The sequence below is a fragment of the Takifugu rubripes genome, chromosome 21 (assembly GCF_901000725.2).
Source record: "Takifugu rubripes chromosome 21, fTakRub1.2, whole genome shotgun sequence".
Classification (NCBI taxonomy): Eukaryota; Metazoa; Chordata; class Actinopteri; order Tetraodontiformes; family Tetraodontidae; genus Takifugu; species Takifugu rubripes.
The window spans coordinates 17,632,264-17,654,243 of record NC_042305.1 but is presented as its reverse complement, the minus strand read 5'-3'; the positions used below and the strand labels follow the sequence as shown (position 1 = coordinate 17,654,243).

Below are 21,980 nucleotides of genomic sequence, written 5' to 3'. Positions count from 1 at the left end.
ACAACAAACAAACAACGTTAGACCTGTGATTTATTTCACACATTAGGAAAAACATTATGCTATAAACCACGTCCACGCTGACAGAACACACACACACACACACACACATTGATTAAAAGGCACCGGTAACGCAGGCGGGCAGGTTTGCTTGTCTGGATCCTTGCAGTTTTTCTTTGGTTTAACATACAACAGTTTCCTGGTATCACTTACAAACAAAATGACAATATATATTATTGCTGAATTTTTAAAAATACATTTACAATCACCATGGGAACTCCAGAACGGCGAGATTTGGATGACAGCGTTTCATTTTGTTCTGATTCATTACACCATTGTTACAAGAAGCAAAACTGTCCTGCCGGAAAGGGAAGGCACGGCCTGTTGACACCTTCCTCTCCACGGGATTTCTCCCATCTGCCTCATTTTCCATAGAACTTTTTATTCAAGAGGAAGATGAGTAAATTGACGTTGACTTTGGCTTTGTCAAACATCTTCATGACGGCCACACCTTCGTACTGCAGCTGTAGGAGGTCCTGGACACAAAAAGGAAGAAATTGGATTAACTACGGACTAACTTCCTCTGATTCATTTTGCTTTTTACTTGAAATGGAAAATCCCAGAGGAATCGTTTCAACACCTTCATATTCAACTGATGAGAAATGTATTTACCTGGAAATGAAGCTGCACTTTTTCCATCTCGACGCCCATAAATTTGGCCTTCACCTCGAAATCCCCAACTTCCTCAGTGGGTGAAATGTCAAACATGACGTTTTTGAACCTGTGACGACACATTTAAGGACTCAGTTACTACTGGTAAAAGCAAATAATTGGTCATTTTCCTTTCCCAATAGTATTAGTCCGTTTAAGAAATATTCATTTTGAAAATGTTGCCACAATTTTTTCAACAAAGATGATGTGATGTGGAGAAAACTCGGCGCACAGGTGAATCACTACAGGCAACCACACGTTTGTGGATAACTCACTGGTTTGTCTGGAGTCCTTCTATCTCCAGGACCACTCCTTTTTCATGCAACCTGGCAGCCGTGTACTTCAAAGACTGTGGTTTCCACTTCTTGCTGCCCTTTTCTTCTCCTTTATTGTCCAGTTTTATCGATCGGCGGGAATTTCTAAACACATACGGCACATGTAACGTGAATATCAGCACTTTCATAATCAAGCCATGAGCATCAAATATGGGTTGAACTCACTTTCGATTGAGGTTGTCCAGGCAGGTCTTTATGTACGTGTCATAATAGTTCATCTGGTCCTGATAGAAGGCTGTTTTGGAGTTGAGGGCCGTCAGCGTCTGCTGAAGCTTCACGAGCTCAGCCTTCCTTCTCTGTCTATAACGTCTTTGGTAACGGATGTCCTGACAATTACAGGTTTACTTTACAGATCTGGAAGACCAATCACTGGAGTTCGCATCTCTTTCTTTGTGAATTAACGTTTACCTTCGATATCTCGTTGATGATGTCTTGGTATTTGTTAGCGTCGGTGCAAAGTCCAGCCTGTTCCAGATTCCGAAGATTTCGGAGGATCTTCCTCTTCTTCTGCTCGAGAGGTAGCTGGCTGTCCTCAAGAACAGCAGCGCTGCTCTTCAGTCCTTCTGGTGTCTGAGCGTCCTGGACTGCCCGTCGCTCCACGATCTTTTTGTGTTCCAGCTCCTTCAGCCAAGTTAACAAATAATGTTGAAACAAGCTAATATTTCAGTACAGCTGGCACAAAGAAAAGCTCAAGTAAACACCTGAGGGGCCGTCGACGGGGTTTCAAGAATTTCAGGCAGGTTTTCTCCAACCTGAATGCGAATCACATCGACGATGAGCTTTTTTGTCCTGAAAAACACAATCATCGTTTCATTTAGTTTCATTTAAAATTCATTTAAAATTCATTAGGATTTAATCTTAAAAAAAGGATCCAAACCTGGGTTCTACAAAATGATGTGCAGTGTTAATTCTTACACCTATTTTCTACAGGTTTGATTCATCCTGCGCACACATTTGTGTTTCTGTTCATATAACTCCCGAAAGTTACAAAAAAGGGAACATTTCTGGTGAAGGAATTATCTGCACGGATGCAGGCTCGTGCCCAAGATAACCCCAGTCACCAACTTCTCACTTCCAGGACAGGAAATGACAAAGTGGCACAAAAGGCAAGACAAACAAGCAACTGAGTGATAGTGCCCGAAAACAGCGTCAACACCAAAGCCTTCACACTTCTACACTTTTGAAGACTTTAGTAGTTATTTTAGGGACTTTTGTGCTCACACTGACTCAGAGAGTCTCAGCAGACAGGTTCAGCATATGAAGGGTGTTACAGGACGATACTAACTTGGTCATCAGAGTCTTAAAGTCCTTGTCATCCCCTTCTAGTAGCTCAAACTTGCTGGTTAAGGTGAGGGAGACCTCCGTCTTGGCCAGGTGGCTCAGCGTGTTCTCTCTGTTGGGATCACTGGGGTCTACCGCTCCTTCACCTGAGATAAAGAAGTGGGGCCATTTTGTTAAATACATTACAGTCAATTTTTTTTTCCTTTATTATAAAACAGGTGCATTTTGTGACAGTACCAAGCAATGCCTCTCGATCGGGCACGTCTCCCAGATCCTGCAGCAGCTCATGTAACAAGTCGTTTGAGTCAGGTGAAATGGCATCCAGATGTTCCAAAAGCAACTGCAAAGGCACACGTTTAAAGCCTCAGATATTCTCTAGTTTGTGACTGTAAACTATTCTGATGCATCAAAAATCATCATTTGTTCTTGAAAAACAAAGACAGAAAAAAAGTTAAAATGTGCCGTGAATGTTTGCGTTGGGGTTTACCGAGTGGGTATTAATGATCTCCTCTATTGAAATATAGATGACAGGCTTGCTGAGAGTCACCATGTCTGAATATTCATCGATATTAAACTTCTCCTCAAGTTCAGGAACATCACAGGCTGACTGGAAAAACACCCTGAAAGAGGAAGAATCAGTCACGGTCAGAGGTTGATGACCTCTGAAGGGAAACACCACATTTGCCTTAATACTACAGTTACTACTGCAGTATTAATACTGCAGTAATTAATGGGGCGGCTAGATTCAGTTGATATTAGTAATATTGACACATCTCCTAAATGCTGGTGCAGCTTTTAGTTTTTTTCATTGCTAATAAATGCCACAGGGCTTCCAGCTCAACCCAGAGCCCTTCCTTTACCACAATATTGTCATATAATGAGGTCCCATGAAAGACAATTTACTTTATTTATTTTTCCCAAAGATTAAAAAAAAACATCATAGACTTCAAGTGTGGCCGAACTTACCTAAACTTCTCATATGTCTGCGATATGTAGATGTTCATCGGTGTCATATGTGCATTCTCGCCCTCAAACAGCTTATTAGCAGCAGCGTGCTGCAGCATCTTAGCCACAGATCCCAGGTTGCGACGCTGGTCTAATGCTAGCTGCCCTCCAGCCGACATTTCAATGATGTCGAAGCCGTCAGGAGCCACGATGGCTGGATTCATGTAGCGGTAGTACAGGAGGTTTCCAACAATCTGTCAGACGGTGACAAGAATTCATCATTTGGATTTTGTGTGGTGCAGCAGAATTATAACGGCGCCATCGCTGACACAAGCATTCGCATATACTGTCAGTACAGGACATTCAGGAAGTTCTACCTTCATCAGCTCATCCTCTGAAGCGTCTGGAAACTTTTCATGGAGGCTGTTCTTCAGAACTTTTGCTATGTATCTCATGCCATAACTACATGCAAAATAAAAAGCATGTAATGGGACATCAAACACAAAACCACATGCCATCACATACCACAAAACACGCGGAGCCAGCTAGGACCAGGGAACCTGATGGACTCGGCTCACTGGTCCCGGCGGCAGGAATGACCGCTGGGAGATTAGTTCTATGAGTATAATGCACCATCTAGTGGAAGCTTTAAAGATTACAACATGTTACGTGGTACTTTTTTAAATACAGGCGCCATGAATATTTTGATATTTGTAGCCCAATGACAAAATTTGGTTCTTTTTTTTTTGTCTTCCAGACATTTTGCGTCATAGTAATAACTGTCCAGCTAAAACCCTACTAACCAGAATGACACGTTAATGACATGCAAAAAGCATGTGACCATATTCTTCCTAGCTATAATTATGGGTTAATTTTCTAGAAATGGAAATGGCCAATCAGTCAACAAATTCATGCTGACAGACACGTTGAGGCACCAACATGGAGACCGGGAAGACTTACGGAATATTATCCAGCGATGACACAATGGAGTTCAAGACCTTATCGGTAGCAGTCCGCAGGGCCAGACTGGAGGCCTCCAACCTGCTGCGCACCTCTGCGTGTGACATCGCCTGCTCGGGAGTCACCTCATACGGCAGCTTGCTGCAGGACAGGATTCAGTTATGAGCAATGTTGTCAGTTGACATAATGGAGCATTTTGTGGCTGTAACTACACAAGCGACGTTCTTGCCACATCTGGCTCATTAATGATTTATGACCTTGATAACTGGTTTTAATATTCAGATGTGACAGTAAATGAACACTACTTCCCCCCTTACCTGGCCTCTCCGGTGGCACTCTCCACCTGGTTGACCCAGGCTTTGTATATATCCACAGGGTTAGTGTTTATGTTTAAGTTCTTGTCCTCGATGATGTCTTTGACCACCGGTGCCAGCAGCTGCCTGAGGGTGTTTTGACCACGTGCTCCTCTGTTGAAGCTCACCACCATCTTGATGACCGTTGGGTTTCCTGTCACTATGTCCTGGATCTGATCCACCTTAGAACTGATACACATGGACAAGACTGTACACTGAATATACGTAGAGAATTCCAAACTACAAATGAGTCAAAGTGCGGGTTGGTAGGAAGCTCTGAGTGGGGCTTTAGTTCTCACTTGATTTCCTCCTCCAGAGCAGTCTTGAAAAGTTTGAGCAGCAGGTATTCCTCTCTCTGGTTAGAGGCATAGTTGTACAAGGTGAAGATCACCGTGTCCATGAACTTAGTAGACTTATTTTGGGGCATCTGAAAGATGAGTTTGGCTAAGTAGCTTGGGTTTGTCTGAAGGGGGGTGAAGAGAGAAATGAGGGCAGCGTTAAGATGTTAGAGGCATTACGATGTTTTCAAGATGCAGCGGGAATAAACATGGAACATTTCATGAATCACCTGCAACAGGTAAAACAGATGTTGGTAGGCCTCTAGCTTTCTCCTTTTGCCTTTGCTTAGGCCCTTGATGCCCAGTTTGTCACCAGTCGTCAGGTCCATTTCACTTTTCATTTTCTTGGTGTTCATTTTCTTGTTGTGTGACACAACGTCCTTTAAAAAGAAACAAGAAGACGAGACAGAAAATGAGCAAAGCCTCAGTTCAGGGTTGGGATCTTTGCCCCTGAAATCATCACCCCTTTCACTTCATGGTAACAAAAGTGCCGCCCACCTGCAGAGTGATCCTGTTCTTGACCAGGAGACCGATTTTTATGTCCATCATGTTCAAGTCTTTCTCCATCTGCTGATTGGAGCGGATGTTGGTCACCACTTCCTCCCTGAGCCTCGTAAAGTCCTGCTCCTCCTGCAGGTCCAAGGCACTCTGTTCCAACAAGTGAACAAACTTGCGCACCACAGAGAGAGGAGGATCCTTGGCCATGGCTAAGACACAATTATCAAATCAACGTGCGCTCGCCTTTACATGCACCTTTTTATACTTTAACAATGAGTCAATGGAAACAAACATTTTTGACTTACTTAGTGTTCTGTAGTCATCTCTTGCTTTATTGGCTTTTAGAAAAGCCTGAATCTTTACTATATCTTTTTCCTATAGGTACACACACGCACCCCCCCCCACACACACACACACACACACAGTCCAGCCAGTCAAAAACAATACAGGATGTAATATAAGTCCAAGTAATGTTCCTGAGTGAAGTTCTGTTACTCACGTGATCTTTGAAGAACTGCAGCCTCTTGTTGTATTCGCGTTTGGCTTTCCACATTTTTACCATCGACTGAATCTGAGGAAAACAAATATATTTTTGTCAGAGCTGAAAGAGAATCTTAAAGAAAGAAATGATCATTCCAGCAGAGGGAAGCGTATTACCTTCACAACAGAAGCAACATTTTTCTCGAGCAAATTCATTCGTTTTTTGTACAGTTTCCTCTGCTTGCATCCTTTCCAACAAGCCTGTTGGGCAAATATAAAACATGCATATTCATTTTATCATGACATGTATACTACATGTATACTACTACTGCGTAACTACTTAACATCATGATTGGGAGACATTAGCCCACCTGCAGTTTGATGACATGTGGTTCTTGTTGTTGTAGATATTCCATTCGCTGTTTATGCCTTTTCCTGACGAGGAACCCTTTAATCCTGGCCTGCAGCTGCGTCACCAAGGATTCGTTGGCTAGCCACAACTGCTCCCTGTTATATTCTGCAGTCACGGAGCTGACAACATTCTACGAGAAGAAAACAATGGTTTTCGCACAGAGATGAGAGAAACGTTAAAAATTAAAACCACTGGGCTGTTTGTCAAAGATGAAAGTGATCAAAGAAACAGAAAAGAACCTGGATTTCTTCTTTACAGAGATGGTCACCTCTGTGATGGAATCCCTCCGGCTCTTCCCATGTACCCTGGCCTGTCTCCAGATTGTAGTAATAGAGATATCTATCACTGAAACAGTGTTTTACCCAAACACTATCGCTGCTGCCTGGAGGAGAGCAGAGAGAATAAATATGACACCGAATGCACACGTGTGAAAGAACGGGCCTTCTGCTATGCCAACAGTTATTCAAGTTACCTTTATTAGCATCATTTGCTTGACTTTCTGCTAGCTTTGTCTGGTATGTATCAGCACAGTCAGGGTGCACAGCTCTTAGTCCAGCACTGGGGAGCTGCAAAGCCTGCAGTGTGTTCTTAGAGTTCCCTTTGGCCACCTTCCTGTTAATGTCTGCTATCGCTCCAGCGACTAATACAGGAACAAATATAAGTCAAAGAAGCAGATGTTTAATCACAGAAACAACACCTATAATGAAAAACTATACTAAATGTAAATATCAATAATCTTTCATATAGTAAAGTGCCTGTAGTCTAACAAAATGGTCAGGACATGAGGGAGTGAATTTAACCTGCGGCTACATACATGCGAGAGCCTTTTCTTCATCTTGGTTGGCTGTGTGTATGGCCTCTTGAATCTGATCAAGCCACAGGACTGCAGACTCATCTCCAGAGCTCTGCAATCAGGCAAAGTATGATCATATTGAGAGGTGAAACCTGAAATAATGTTCAGTCCCACCCTTCGTAATAGGACATAAATGTCAGAAATGCTAAATACTGCACAGTTCCCTATGCAACACAGATACGTCGACCTGGGTGACCCCACAATTATTACAAATCCAGTGGCAGTGGATGTTTATTCAACCTTCATTTGTTCTGCAGCCAAATGTAGAGGCTGGGTGGGTGTAGCTACGCAGCTGGGTGGGTGTATCTACGCAGCTGGGTGGGTGTAGCTACGCAGTCACGGCCAGCAGGAAGGAAAACGATCATTAGGACAAAGCTACCAGACTAAATATAGCTTTGTTATTTATATCCCATTTAAACGTGTGTAATAAAAAGAAGAAATTAATCTAAAAACAACATAATATCTAAAAGTGTAGCAAAAAATAAGGTAGTGAATAAATCCATTGAGCCGTTTCTTCCCAATCCAGTGACTCAGTGGGCAGATACTAACTGGAAGTCGGGACTTTAGCTTGCATACCAGGACAGGCAGTGGTCTCACAGGGACACACACATGCATGAGCGTAATACTGCATAAGAGTGGGAGACCAGGCTGAGGTTCACACCATTATCAGTTTTGCTCCAGGAAAATGTGAAATATACAGAGACGTCCCACGCTGACTGAAACGAAGGCCAAGGAACAGGAGGGAAGGCAAAAGACACCTTTAAGAAACGAAAGGATATTGACCGTTTTGGGATTATGGCTTATTCAGTTGCAGGACTACTGTTGTTTTTTTTAATGGCAACACAAACCCTGCAGCTTGATGGTAAGTGGGTTGTTCAAATTCAATGTGTTAATATTTAAAATGAAAGATTGATGTAAAGATGGCAAAATTACAAAATGTACTGAAATAACAGAAATGTCCAGATTACAACTGATTACTGCACCAAAAAATAATATCTGATCATTACATTTAATATTTCAATGCAGTTAAGTTAAATTTACTCTAAATTTCACTCCAAACTGCTGTTATTAACAGTTATATTAGGTTGCTTGGTAACAATAAATAAGATCTTTATTCTGCCTATTTTTAGGAAAAGGATCCGACACCAAAATCGAAGGGTCACAGGGTGCGATCCCTAAAACGTATAAGGGTACCAGCAGCAAACCTAACTGGACCAATCATCTGGAGCCCAGCTCACTCCCCGGGCTTGTTGTGGACTCAGAAGAGGCAGTGAAAGCCTACACCACAGGAGCCCTCAGCACGTGGGCCATACCATCAGCGTACATCCTGGCCATGTTGCTGGGTGTCCCCTCCAACGCCTACATTCTGGCTTTCCTCCGACGCAGAGTCAAGTCCTTTTCCACCGGAGGTTTTTACCTGAACCTCGCCTTTTCCGACCTTCTGTTCCTGCTTTCTCTGCCACTGCGCGTTCACTACCACTTTAACGGACACAACTGGACATTTGGAGAAATTACATGCCGGATTCTCACGGCGTTATTCTATGGAAATGTTTACTGTTCGGCTCAGTCTATCGCGTGCATCAGTCTGAGCCGCTACCTGGCTGTGGTCAGACCCTTTTTGTACCGGCGGTTGGCTAAGACGACCGTGACGGCGTGGACGTGTTTGACTGTGTGGCTTCTGTTTGGGGCCGCTACAGTGCCGGAGCTCCTGGTGAGGCAGAGCTACCAGGTTCCTCAGCTGAATATCACCACGTGTCACGATGTACTTCCCTTTGAAGAACGCTCTCATTCAGCGTTGTGGCCATATCGGCTGATACTGGTGTGTCTCGGCTTCGTGGTGCCCTTCCTCATTTGCATCTACGCCCACGTGGCAGTTGTATGCCGATTAAGACAATCCGATTGCGACTGGAGACCATTTATTAGGGTCAGCACGATGACTTTTATCATCTTCGTGGTGTGTTTCTTACCGAGCAGCATTTTGCACCTCACCCACTACATCTGCGTGTTTGCTAATGGGGACGACAGACTGTACGGATACTACAGAGCAGCGGTGTGTCTCTGCTGCTTCCATAGCTGCCTCGACCCCTTCTTTTGTATCCTTATATCAAAGACAACCGCTGAACTGCAATTTATTTCCCCTCGTGGAGAGCTTCAGCGGCCTGATGTAATGACGTGACTCTTGCTTTGTGTATGATCACATGGAAACGGTATTTCCTTGTTAGACCAATGAGGAAGCACACAGGACAGGAAACAGCCCAAAAAGGTGATTAAAAGACGGCTGCAATATTTGTGGGTAGGAAATCATTTTCATCATAAAAGCAGACTAAAAGAATAAAACTGTTGCTCTGAATAAATTCATTGAATTTAGTGCGTTCTCATCTTCTTGTGAAGGAAAGGATATTCTCTTTGCTCTGTTTCGGACATGACTGTAGAAGGTTCATTGAAGGTTTTAACTGAACGATGCCTTCTGTGACAGTTTAAAGCTGTGTCGTTGAGCTAAAATAGAAGCCACAGTACCTGGCAGAGGAGTCGTTTGGTGTACTGAAGGACATCGTGGTAATGTTTGGCTGTGCCGGGGTTAACCGCCATCAGTTTGGCTGTGGGGAGGAGAAGCGCTGCGAGCGTCTGCTGAGGGTCGGCCGAGTTGAGCGCCTCGTTGATCTCCGCTATAGCTATGATACCTGAAGGCGGAACACAAAGGAGACGATCCCTCAGATGTTCGGTTTCTAATAAATAAAATACATTTAGCGTGTAACTTACGCTCGTGCTCCTCGTGGACCTGAACGTTGACAGTGTCGATGCACTTCTGGACGTCGTTCCAGGTGAGAAATTCTTGACCTTTTGCAAGCGTCTCCCCTCGTTGCTGGATAAGAGTGTCAGCATACCTGAAGGGAAAAGTCCCACAAAACTTAAGTGGAGGTCATTCACTCCCTCCAGATTGTGCAGATCTGTTTCAGTGATACCTGTTGAGATTATCTTGGTCCATGTTGGTGAAGCCTAGAGGAGAGTCGGCCAGTTGTTCAATCACTGCCTGAGGGTCCTTGGTATCCAGCACCTCATTTAGCACCGCCACAGCGGACAGCATCTCCACGGCTACGCTCAGTTCCTCGTGGCTCAAGCCAGCCTAACACACACACATGCAGCCATGTGTGAGTACAGCATCTGTCGCATTACAGCCTCACCAGATGCTGTATTTAATTTCTAGTTTCCATTTTCTAACGCGGTGCTTTTCTGTGATAGTTAAGCTCTTAACCAGATTGGACGAGCAACCACGTTGCTCCTCTAAGACGGACATTGAGTGGGAGTTGCCTCCCATGCAGACATCGTAAAAAGTGAATCCAGTGCTGAATGATCAGTCTAAACGCTCATTATCAGCCCACCTTCAGCAGGCGCCCAAACTTACCTGCCCCCCCTGTAGCTGCAAACTGAAAAGCTCATTCTGATAGAGGTTGGCAGCAGTTTGGTAGACAATCGATAGCTGTGCTTCAGGGTTCATCAGCTCTTCCACCGTCTCAGCCGCGTTGCCAAGACGAATAGCTTTATTGATTGATGCGACTGCCTCCAATTCTGGATAAAGATGATCACAGACAGAACTTAGAACCACAGGAGTATAACACCTGTCAGTATATTAAATGAGCATATTATATTTCTGAGTGTTACAACAAGCCCATTAGAAAATGTAAGAAAAATGTGGCAAATGTCCAACATTGATTTATCTAATCAACGCGTACTTCGTCTCTCTGCCTCAGCAAAGTCATTACAAGAGCTGACGACTCGCTGAATCTCTTCTTTGTCCACCAACATGGCTCTTCCTCCATCCTGCAGCACGAGAGGGAAACATAAGAGGATCAGTTGACCTCTTTTATACAGGGATGCCTTCAACTAAATGGTTTGCATTTATTTAAAATAATTTTAAAATCACACTAATGTGGTTGTTTCTCGTCCAGACACGAGTCACTTGACTACAGTTTCATGACTCTACCTTCAACACGGGAACTAAAATCTTAAACCCAGTCAAACGGTGAGGTGTGATGGAGGGTACCTTGAGTTTATGTTGGCAGTAGGTTGTAAAATGCTCCATGTACCAGTGACAGTTTGGGTCCAGAACACCCAGCAGAGCCAGAGCTTCAAGCCTGAGAGCAGCCAGCAGGGCCGGCTGGTCCTGAGCTGACACTGCCCGATTCACCTGCTGCACTGCTGCCTGGACTAGAATCAATAACAGCAAGTCAGAGAGAAATTCAACACAAAGTCCACTTTTAAAGAGTTGGAAACGGGAGTTAGGGATTTAAATTACTAATAGGTGCAAGTGCATAAAATATTACCAAAGAATGTAGCAACTGTTGGAACTAAATGAACTAATTAATGATTTTTATATCAATGTATTAGTTGTCAATAAAGCTCACAGACTGAAACAAGTAGATTTTAGAGCTGAACTCTAAAGTACGTATGAACTTTACAGAAATCTGTGTTGATGATTTTCTATCTAACAAGTGGAGGGGGAAGAAAAAGCAGAGATGACAGAGAAAACAACTTCTTCATGAAATCATTCCTTACTGTTGATCAAGTCAAGGCAGCCCTGGATCTCCTGCTGTGTCAGCAGCTCCTCATAAACATCTCGTTCTTCAGTTTCACTTGAGCGGCGCTGATTAATGAGGAAAATCACATCGGTGCCACAATACGTGTGTTGCTGATGAAAATGTGATCAGTTTTTACCAAGTAGCACATTTGACAGGCCCAATTTCAGCCTTTAGAACGTATTTCTATAGTGTTTGATAGGATTTGTTAAAAAAAAAAAAAAAAAGTGGGGGGAAAGATGGAGGTGGGATGCTGTGGAGGGTCTGTTTTTAATGGATTACAGCTGACTGTGCAGCTGGAGGAATGTGCTGGCAGTGCATGTGGAGTGAGTCAGTGCTGTAATCTACTGTAGCTCAGACGCCAGCGCGAAAACTCCAAACTGTCAGAACCATTCAGAACAAAGGTCCCGTTTCCCGTCGGCGTACAAAACAAGCAAACAGGTGAAGCACTGCATAACTGATCTGGCCTGCAAAAGCTAACAAACACAATGAGATGGTCACAGTTTGTTGGGTTTCGCACCTTCCTCGATGACTGGTTCAGCTTTCTAGTCTTGGCCTGGCTCAGTGTGTTCTGGTAATCCTCTGCCAGGGCTTCCTTTGCGTTCTTCAGCATTGCGTTGGGATTATTCAGGGCTGCCATCGTTGCGGGAGCCTGCCCTCTATCAATGGCCTCATTAATGGCGATCACAGCAGCGTGCACTAAAAACAAACACGTCTGGTCACTGTCATTTTGGCCTTCGAGCCTCGGTCAAAAACAAGAAGCAGTTGAATGTCAGAAGACTCACGGGCAGCTTCATCCACCGACAGCTCATTGGCCAGGATTCCTCCAATCTTACTGAAAGCTGGCATCTGAATGCCGTACTTCTCCAGCTCGCTCCTCATGTTACTAATCTCTTCCTCTGGATAAAAAAAAAAAACAAACAGGTTGGGTTATAGAAGGTACCATGTATAATAACCTTAAATATTTCTTGAATAGAACTGTTTCTATGTACAGCTGCTTCAGCCAATTCAGGAGACTTGAAATACGATAGCCGCACAACTAATCTCTGTGTATCTCTGTTATACTGTAGAATAAAGTACGATTTATAAGAGGGAACTACCTGTGAATGCAACTTTTCCCAGCAGGTCCTGGATCTGTGGCGCCACCCCAAGTTTATACAAGTACAAGCTGAAATAAACACATTGACTGTTACAGTAAATATAAAGCAGCAGAAAGTCTGAAGGAAGTCAGTATTTACTGGTCATGAAGCTGATATTTTAGATTTAAATCAAGGTGAATATATTTGATATGTCCTCTGGAGGGTAGTGTTGGCTCAAATTACAACAAAACCCAGTGGGAAGCCCAGTTCCAACCCGAGCCGGGCTCAGGACAGACCAGCTGCTGGAAACTTCATAAAACTTTCATCTTCCCACAGGTAGCTGATAAGTAGCCATGAATTATAGATATTAAAAGCAAGTCAGCTTTGAATAGAGCAACAGCGGCGGACGATTGTTTTGCCCTTTTGTCTGGCTGTGTTCGGGGGGTGCGTGTGTGTATTGTTGGGGGGGTTCATGTGCGTAAACATGAAAATACCTGCGTCCTTGGGACACCATGGACTTTAAACTGCTAGCTAAACTCCTCACGAAGCAGAGTTTAGCGAATGATTGAACATGGAAGCAGTTTATTTGAATAAGATACAAGCACAGTACCAGCTGACCGGGTTAATGACGGCGGTGGATTACAGGCCGCAACGGTTACACACCATCAGCTGACTGGCTTCCAGCTACAATTTCGCCAGACTGTGGCTCCTCATTCTTTAGTCCCATGCTTTTTGAACTTTGTCTAGATGACTAATTAAGCCATCTCTTCCCCCGTGAAGAGCATTTAAAATGTCCTTGTTTGTAAATGACATTCTCTTCTCTTCTTTAGCGTCACGTCTAATGTTCCCGAGTTGATGCTCAACTTCCTCGCCTTAATATCGACGTGTGTTTGTGCTCAGGGAAGTACGGAGAATTAAGGGGGTCCTTTGGGGACTTCAGCTGGACTTGCAGGAAGGAAGAACACGTGTGTGCATGAGGAGGGAAGGAAACCAATTCTCTCTGGGACTGACCAGAACACCACAACAGAAAAAACAAGCGGCTCACTTATCTACACTCAAAATCTGTTTATCTGGTTGAGTCTGATTCTAAACACATCAGAACGTGTGCTCACTTCTTCAATGCCTTTGAAAAGCTTCTTTGGTGTATTTACAGAGAAAATAGGGATTATATTCACCAACGCCCAGCTGCAGGAACAGATTGCATTATTTAATCTTGAAATAAGACAAATCATAAAAAGTATTCTTCCTCTTTTCCCCCCCAAGTAAAAATAGCATTTTCCAGTTCTTGTTTCCTCAATTATTTTCAAATCCACAATCTAAGTCACATCGATAGTTATGCTGAACACTTTTGAGAGTTTTAGATAAAACAAACCCGTACATTTATACAGCTGTGTTTGGTCAAAGGCTTTGATATAGGACAGTGACACCCCCCCCCCACCCCCCCCAGGAGGAAATGACTCCGAATTAGGCAGAGAATAGTGTGTGTCAGTAAGCGTGTAAGTGTGTGTTTTCAGTTAAAGCTCGTCACAATTTCTGGGGGCCTGATCCAGTTCAGAATGACATCACCTCTCTTAAATGTGTTTAGGCAAAACACTGAACTAGTTCAAAACTGTGGTGGGAAAACAGACCAGTTGCTGGTCTGTTTTTCCTCTACAACTAATCATGAAAGCTATTTACTAGTTAACAGGTGACTAACTCAGCGTGACTAACTGATCAACATGTATGCATCAGACGTGTCAGCTCATCCCAACCAACACTGTCGGTAGACTTGGGCTCTATTTATTGTTCCATCTCCTCCATTAATCTGGATGAGGTGAATTGGATAAATACACATTTGCCCCCACCCCTAATGAAAACAGCTGTAGAGTAAATACAGCTCTGGGTCTGTTATAACCTCAACGGGCCCATCTTTTACTTCATCTTTGCTAAAAACACTGAGGGTTTCTGGCTGCTTTCTCTGACATAATCACCCTTTATTCGTGGTATTTTCAGAAGTGCCAGACCTTTTTGAGGACAAAGATCTAATAAAAACTTCTTCTCAAGCCTTACCTCAGAGCGTGTATGCAGTACACAACCTTGGGCATGTTTTTACGATCATACACGTCTGTTGTTTCAGGGTAGAATATCTGAAATAAGAACACAAACAACGGGCGAGTCGCAATTAATCACCCACAGTTTATGCAGTGGTAATCAGTCATGACATTAAATCCGCCTACTTGATGTTATGTTTCGCAATGCAGTGTGATTAATGACAACTTGGGGATTACTTTGAGTCAGAAATCATTCTCATCGGTCACAAACTTCACGGGGGGGGTTACAGAGTGTCACAGCGCCACTGATTGAGCAGTGCCTGATGAGTCTACAGGTGGTCACGGTGCTGCTCTGCTCCTTCAGCTTCACCGTCTGTACCCGAGTGACCTCTGGAGTGACCTCTGGAGTGACCTCTGGAGTGACCTCTGGTTCACTTCAGTCTGCTTATCAGGTCAACTATTAGTCTGTGGCTCCCAATATTTTCCACGATGCACTTCAGTCAAGCCTTCAGTGATGTGAGGAGATTCGCGACATTTGCTGCTGCTCGCACTCACTCCTAATATTAATTATGCATGAATCTATGGACCAGCAGAGTCATCATATCCCATTTATTCTGTCTATTCTACAGCATTTAGATGTTTGACCATTTACTGAAACAGCTCATCCAAGGATTGAAGGTTTTGGGAGGATAAATCCCTCAAAACATTTTTTTAAGCATTTATCACATGACTGCCCCCATGATGTGATGCTGTCATCCGTTTTAAAATAACTTGTGGTATTTTCTTCTTTGCCTTGAGGTTGTGGGTCATAGGAATGAATCACTCATCAATGGCCTCTTCAGTTTTCTTTCTTCTTTCTTCCACTTAGATAAAATCTTATTGGCTTATGTATATTTTAGTTAGCCTTTCCTGAAGACGTCTGGAGTTAAATGACGCGCGTGTACCGAGCATCTGTACGGGTCAGTAAAGGAGAGAAGATGCGTCACCAAGTCCTCCTACCTTTGGGAGACCCACCGACTCCATGGCCCTGAGCCACTGAACCGTGTTGTCCGTGTGTCTGAAGTGCAGCCCGCTGCTCTGGAGGTAAAAACAAGAATAAAATATGACATTACTGATTGTGTGTGTGGAACACATAAGCCAACACACACGCACACGCACACACACACACACCTTATATCGGGACTGATCTCTATCGTAGATTCTTTTCTCAGACACCATTTTTGGGGCGAAGAAGGTGGCAAGTTTGCCAAGGTAGACGCCATTCCTCAGACCCTCCTCCAGTTCGGTGGTCGGAGGCAGTTCCTCCTCCAGGCAGGCTTCCATCCACCTGGGAGGACATAAAAACACAGCTCAGCCAAGGCACCTATCTCACCCACCTAAGAAAACACTGCTAATCCTTTGGAAATTACTAACTGAAAGTAACAATACCGGCATTTGCTGAGGTGAAGATGGCGTAAAACTATGGCTTAAATAGATTAAATTAAGTGAAACCCGTTATAATAACCCAGTGAGAACCGGGCATTGTTACAGGCTGCACCCACATGAGCTGAACCCGGCATTCTTTACGAGGGAGGCAGTGCACATCCGCGGCTCCGACACTGAAGCTTTGACACTCGACAGTAAGAAAAGAAAGGATGGATTATCTCACGTTTAACTTGATCACATCACTGAGGCGCAAACTTCACCCATTTCCTTCTCACTTTTCCATTCTAGAACTAGTAATAATCTGTTGGTAACAAGCAACTATTTCTAACTGTAGTCAAGGTCTGGTCAATGATTTATCATAGTGACTCAGCAAGGCCATCAGGATTCTGTGGAATCTTTACTGGCTGGAACTAAGGCCATATTTATTATCATGGCACCACACCAATCGCACTTCTTTGGACTCGTCGTCGCACAACTGAATTTATCCTTCGCAGCAATAACATTAACAAGAGACGCTTCATTTGTGGTGCATCAGCAGCTCCGTCCTTCGGCTTACACGGTCCCCGATGCTCGTGCACAGGCCGTGTTTGTGTTAATTAAAGCTGTGGGGGTGCTCAAAGGATCCACTCTGCCAAAATATGTGTCAGCACATTAGGGATCATCTCACCATGCCAAGTCACACACTGTCAACACACCAGCGTGTGTGTAAATACAACTAACAGGATCCTTAAACAAACTCAGAGGGACCAAAAATATCTTTTTTTTGTGTGGTTCTACAGAGGTTGTTGAAAAATGAACGGCCGGGTGTGTCGTCCATCCTGATTGGCTCTTGGCTGATTCAAATCTCCTCAAATGTGATCGACCAGACAGTAAAACTCTCAAACCACAACCGTCGCAAGGTGTCAGCTACACGTTTCATATATATTTGAAAGGGCGTATTTCATCATGAAACCTGTGGTCAGGAGCCAAATCTGGGAAACGCAAGGGTTTCATATCCACAAAGTCGTCGTGCACTATACAAGTGAGAATTACGACGTCTCCTTTGGTGGGATCGCCCTCCAAGCGGCATCCTGCATGGCTGACATGTTGCAACTTCACTTCCTCCACTTGAAACAATGTTGGACCAACCGAAGCAGGAGAGCCCCGCATTTCTGTTTACAACCCCCCCAAAGCGGGTCTTCCTGTCTTTGTCTAATCTCTGAACAGGCAGGCAACAGCGAGCACAGCTTTCTGGATGTGAATCTGTCTTGATTCAACAAGAGAATATGCTCCAGGCCAAAATACTTTCTTCCTTTATACACAGGCTGGCCTCTTGTGCAGTCGTGCTGGTCATACGTTTGCCACTGGTGTGGTTGAATGTCTGCCAGGAGAACATTGCAGCACAATTAAATGTTGGCTTCTTATTAAAAAAAAGTCTTGAAGTTTACATCTTAATAATTTGCACAATTCCGGATGAACAACAGGCCTGAAGCATGAAACCAGTTCATGGGTGTCATCAGGTAAAAGCTACTTTTTTAGCATTGCTGCATCTGCAAACATGCCGATAGGCTGCAAACCATGTGGTGGAGCAGAGCAAACTACAATATTACACCAGTTCTAAGAGGTTAAACACATAATCCGGTCCAAAAATAACAGCCTCCCCAGCTTTTCCTTAACATACTAATGCCAACCCCTGAAAATATCTGCAGAATTTTTCAGATTTCAAGCTCTCTGTCAAATTTATGATCCCTTCATCATATTTTGACTTTTTTTTTCTTTTAAAAGCCATGTTTAGCTGTTCAGTTGGTTTATAAAAAATACAGCCGAGTTGCCATGGCACCACGAAACCAAAGTTTACTCAAGATACCAGCAAAACCTCAATAACCACTCCCCCCCTTCCCCCAGTAAATCATGAAAATCTAAAATGTCACGAATATCACACAAAAGAATAAGGTGACTTTTTAAATAAAGGTTGGACATTTCCACTGACACGATCACGTGGTGGTGAGGATAAATACTCGCTGTTGTGCCTCCATCATTTCCATGTTCCAGTAACTGCTGACACCTGACCCAGGAGAACAGAGCTTAATCCCCGCGGTGGACAGCCTCATTAGCTGTCGGACTAAATCCTAAACCAACCTGACACGTCTCCCAGAATAGAGGTCTTATTCCACAATTCACAGTAGCGCTGAAAATCAACAAACCAAGAGTGCAAAACAGGAAGTTAGCAAGTGAAAGTGCGTGCAGGTTGAGCATGTGCAAGTTCAGGTCACATTCGTTTTAATGACTTTTTGGAAGCACAAGCAAGTGCAAATATCTGACTTGGAGTCATTACTACGATAAATGATGTAAAACCTGTTCATGTTCAGCCTTTTTATCTTGGGACATACGGCGATAATGTGGTTTGGACAATCTGCAAGTCAAACTTGAGGTTTGCAAGTCAAACTGCAAGTTCAGCTGTCGTGAACAAAAACCTGAGGATGGGGAGGCTCCGCAGGGCCGCTGCGGCTCGGCCCGATCCAGGTGACTGGAGATCAATCACTGACAGATACGCGTTGCGGCGAGTGGGTGGGGTGGTCACAAGGTGTGCGTCATGAAGCGTGATTACACTTCCTGTTACCGTCCTTGTGAAGAAGACAGGACGTTTTCCTTTTTTCTGAATTCTGACAGTGCCGCGTAAACCTTCTGCTAATACAGAATATATTATGCAACCCATCAAGTGTACATAACCACTTTAAAATGGTCTATAATCAGAGCATAACATAATTATCTGTCCACATGTCCACAAACTCTGAGCTGTGTCAAAACAACACAAACAGGGCGGTTGGATTTAATCAGCGTGGCCCACTAAGCTCTTCTTATCTTTGAGCACTTTCCCTTCATTCTCTCATCCATCCTTCAGCGCGCTTCCACTGTTCTTACTGTTTGGCCTCTTCCAGGTGACAGAGGTACTCGTAGGCGATGTTCTGTCTCCTCCTCTCGTCCATCTCCTCTGCCGAAAGACGCTCGTCATCCTGAATGGCTGCAAAGAAAATGGCTCTTTAAAAATGAAGCACACTTCATTCTTCTTTATCTTAATCACACATCCTTTGGGTTGGAGATGACTTGTCTTTAATCCGTGTCGTGATATAAAAAACAGGAATCTGTGGTTGCACCGTGACCAGGTCAAGGCTTTTGTTCACCGTATGTACCATCGTTGTGGAATGTGAAGAATCTCATCAACTCTAAAAGAACCTCCACCAAGCAGGCATGAGACAGAACAACCTCCAAAGGTAACTGCACAAGCAACAAGTACCTTCCGTGGCGGAGGTAATAATAGGTTTCTAAATGAAATAGTTAGTCCTGAAATGGCATTTATTTTGAGCAATATGAGGAATTTAGAGCATCCCACACTCCCTGAGCTCGTGTGGTTGGCCGGGTTACCAGGATGATGGACGACTCCTGCTGAGAGTTGACCTTTACCTGCAGCTTAACCACGTCCCCTCCCACCGCCGCTCCTTCCTCTGCCATAATCCAATCAAATCTCTTTATTTCTGGCCCAGTGAAGAAACATTCTCATGCTATGGGTGGGTGGGGGGCAGGACCTCCCCAGGTCGGAGGTGGGAGAGTGCACCCTCATGCTCTGTCTATTAATATGCAGCGTTGATGTGTCTCACAGGTATCTGAACTCTTTTCAAGTCTCCCGTACAGTTGCAACATTATGATCTGTCTGGTGTTTAGAGAGCAGGTGCAGTTCTGTTCAATATTTACTCTCAGTGGGGGGGGGGGGGGGGGGGGGGGGGGGGGGGGGGCACCGATACGTGTGGTGTTGAAAAAAAATGCTTCTCTAATGAAAGAAATGTAAAAAGCTGCATCCTCCTGCTGTAACTGTTCCTATTTATAGCTGCGAGGTATCCTCCAAACATGTCGTTTTAGCGCAGCAGTTTGGCAGCAGTTTATTTCAGGACAATAAAGTTTATCTTATCATATCATACGGCGGCCGTTGAGAGAGGACTTTACTGCATGTGTGAGCATAAACTCACACCGCAGAGGCTCTCACCCGTCTAAATAGGCCATCTGAGAAAGTTTCGAATGTTTGGCCACATGGACCGTTATGGAGGCACTAATATTTGGAGGGCAATGGAATTAAAGACTATTTAAAGTGATGGCCGTTGTTTGCCACGCCTCAGTAAATGCTTGAATAAATGCACGCAGTGTGCAGAAAGCGCATGTGCTGAGCACCCATTCAAAACAACTTCTACTGACTCACTTCCTGGACGGGCCCTTTTATATTTGTTACCGTTAACTCCCCGGGTGGTTGTTTCCCAACGTCTCAGGACCTGGCTGCGCATCATGCTGCGGTGCTGGTGCCTCCAAACACGGTCCAGTTGAGGGGTGAGATTATTACTGGGTTCTACAGCAGAGAGATGCTGCCAGTCCACAGAAACACCTAATTCCAGCTCACTAGGCCAAATGGGGGTGGGGGGGTAAACAACTGTACTGAAAGGCCACATTGATCTGCATTATCTCCCAAGCCGGCTGAACTTTGCCCAGAACCGACGGGTGACAAAAGAATAAACTTGGTGAAAATGATGCAGTCTTCCGCTGTGTTGTTTTAAGATCTGTTAACCTACTTACCACCCTGATATAATCATGGAGTCAGTGAGAGATTTCTCAAGAGCAGCAAAATAAAGAGTGAATGATTAACCTGAGGGAAAAAGCCTCATGCTCTGCAGCCAGACAGCCCTGGGGGGGCAAAATTCAGCAAGCAGAAAACTATCACAATTCAGGACAGCTGGAAACACAATTTAATAAAACTAAATCACCTATTCGTGTTTCACAAATGCAAAGGAGGATACTGCTGAATGTGTAGCAGGATGTGGGTTGTTGAATTAATAACTGAGACTGGTCTCTACCAAGCAAAACCAGTTAAGCTGTACTGACACACCTACTGTAACCAGCAACCAGGTGCAGCTGCTGAACCACCTGCTGCTCATCAAAACCTGCACTAACATTTCACATTAGCTTTACTCTTCTGCTTTTAACTTTACAAAGCACAGCAACCCTCCGAGGACGCGTACTTACTTCCATAGCGGGGCTTTTGGAAAGTTGCGGTCTCTTCATGGTACATCTTGCGTCGTTTCCTCTACTTGTCAGCTCGTCCGTCCTGGAAATAACTTTAAACTGCGAGCTAAGGCAACAGCAGCGGTACTCCGCCGCACCGGAAAGAAACTACGAACTAAACTATGGCAGTGGCTACCTGGGGGCGGGGTAGACGGTGGAAAGTGAGGATATTCGTCCCGAAATCGTTGATGAAAGCGCGAAATGCCAGTTGGAGCAGAGCCTCGCCACGCTGCGCCGCGCCGCGCTGCGCCCTTCATTGACTTGGCTGCTGCGTCGAGTCCCGCTACTCCCGCAAGTGTGCGCGCACATCTGCGCCCCCTACTGGTGGCTCGGGAGACGTCCACCACCCGGAGACGCGTCTGTCCGTTCTGTCTGTTTCCACGGGGAGATTCCTCTCTGTTGAACCTTATATTTCTCTTTTTGTTAATATGTATAACAACGACACGTTTACAAATGATGGTGCTAATAAAGCTAATAATGCCCTCATTCAAAACTATGTTTTTAAGTCTGTATAAATGGCACCTTGTTCACGTTTTTTTTTTTGTAGAAACCTTTACTTTAACAGTGATTATATATAAAATAATCTAGTACTGACTGATTATATTGATCGAAAACATGATGAAGAAA

At 44.2% G+C, this 21,980-nt stretch overlaps 2 protein-coding genes across 2 annotated transcripts; one reads left to right on the top strand and one right to left on the bottom strand.

Annotated features, from left to right (window-relative positions):
• Positions 1–12: 12 nt before the first annotated feature.
• On the bottom strand, positions 13–21,636 carry iqgap2 (IQ motif containing GTPase activating protein 2). Its single transcript, XM_011615859.2, has 38 exons — positions 21,315–21,636; positions 19,173–19,272; positions 16,017–16,173; positions 15,846–15,923; positions 14,866–14,942; positions 12,838–12,905; positions 12,523–12,636; positions 12,258–12,436; positions 11,718–11,805; positions 11,206–11,369; positions 10,895–10,982; positions 10,567–10,730; positions 10,127–10,287; positions 9,924–10,048; positions 9,681–9,844; positions 7,125–7,215; positions 6,783–6,950; positions 6,550–6,692; positions 6,270–6,440; positions 6,076–6,159; positions 5,918–5,989; positions 5,724–5,793; positions 5,419–5,627; positions 5,151–5,300; positions 4,882–5,045; positions 4,547–4,771; positions 4,230–4,370; positions 3,647–3,731; positions 3,291–3,523; positions 2,812–2,944; positions 2,562–2,664; positions 2,329–2,470; positions 1,745–1,832; positions 1,452–1,664; positions 1,209–1,369; positions 984–1,127; positions 670–778; positions 13–533 (listed from the first exon to the last, which is right to left on the bottom strand). The coding sequence occupies exons 1-38, from the start codon at positions 21,358–21,360 to the stop codon at positions 420–422; spliced, it is 4,986 nt and encodes a 1,661-aa protein (XP_011614161.1). The 5' UTR covers positions 21,361–21,636; the 3' UTR covers positions 13–419.
• On the top strand, positions 7,697–9,530 carry f2rl2 (coagulation factor II (thrombin) receptor-like 2). The gene is made up of 2 exons (XM_011615858.2): positions 7,697–8,025; positions 8,294–9,530. Exons 1-2 carry the CDS (start codon positions 7,959–7,961, stop codon positions 9,337–9,339), a joined length of 1,113 nt encoding a protein of 370 aa, XP_011614160.2. The 5' UTR covers positions 7,697–7,958; the 3' UTR covers positions 9,340–9,530.
• Positions 21,637–21,980: the final 344 nt, after the last annotated feature.

Coding starts and splice junctions, on each gene's coding strand:
- f2rl2 (XM_011615858.2), top strand. CDS start 7,959: ATGGCTTATTCAGTTGCAGGACTACTGTTGTTTTTTTTAATGGCAACA. Junction 8,026..8,293: donor ACAAACCCTGCAGCTTGATG/GTAAGTGGGTTG, acceptor GCCTATTTTTAG/GAAAAGGATCCGACACCAAA.
- iqgap2 (XM_011615859.2), bottom strand. CDS start 21,360: ATGTACCATGAAGAGACCGCAACTTTCCAAAAGCCCCGCTATGGAA. Junction 11,370..11,717: donor CTGCCTTGACTTGATCAACA/GTAAGGAATGAT, acceptor TATTGATTCTAG/TCCAGGCAGCAGTGCAGCAG. Junction 4,371..4,546: donor AGTGCCACCGGAGAGGCCAG/GTAAGGGGGGAA, acceptor CCTGTCCTGCAG/CAAGCTGCCGTATGAGGTGA.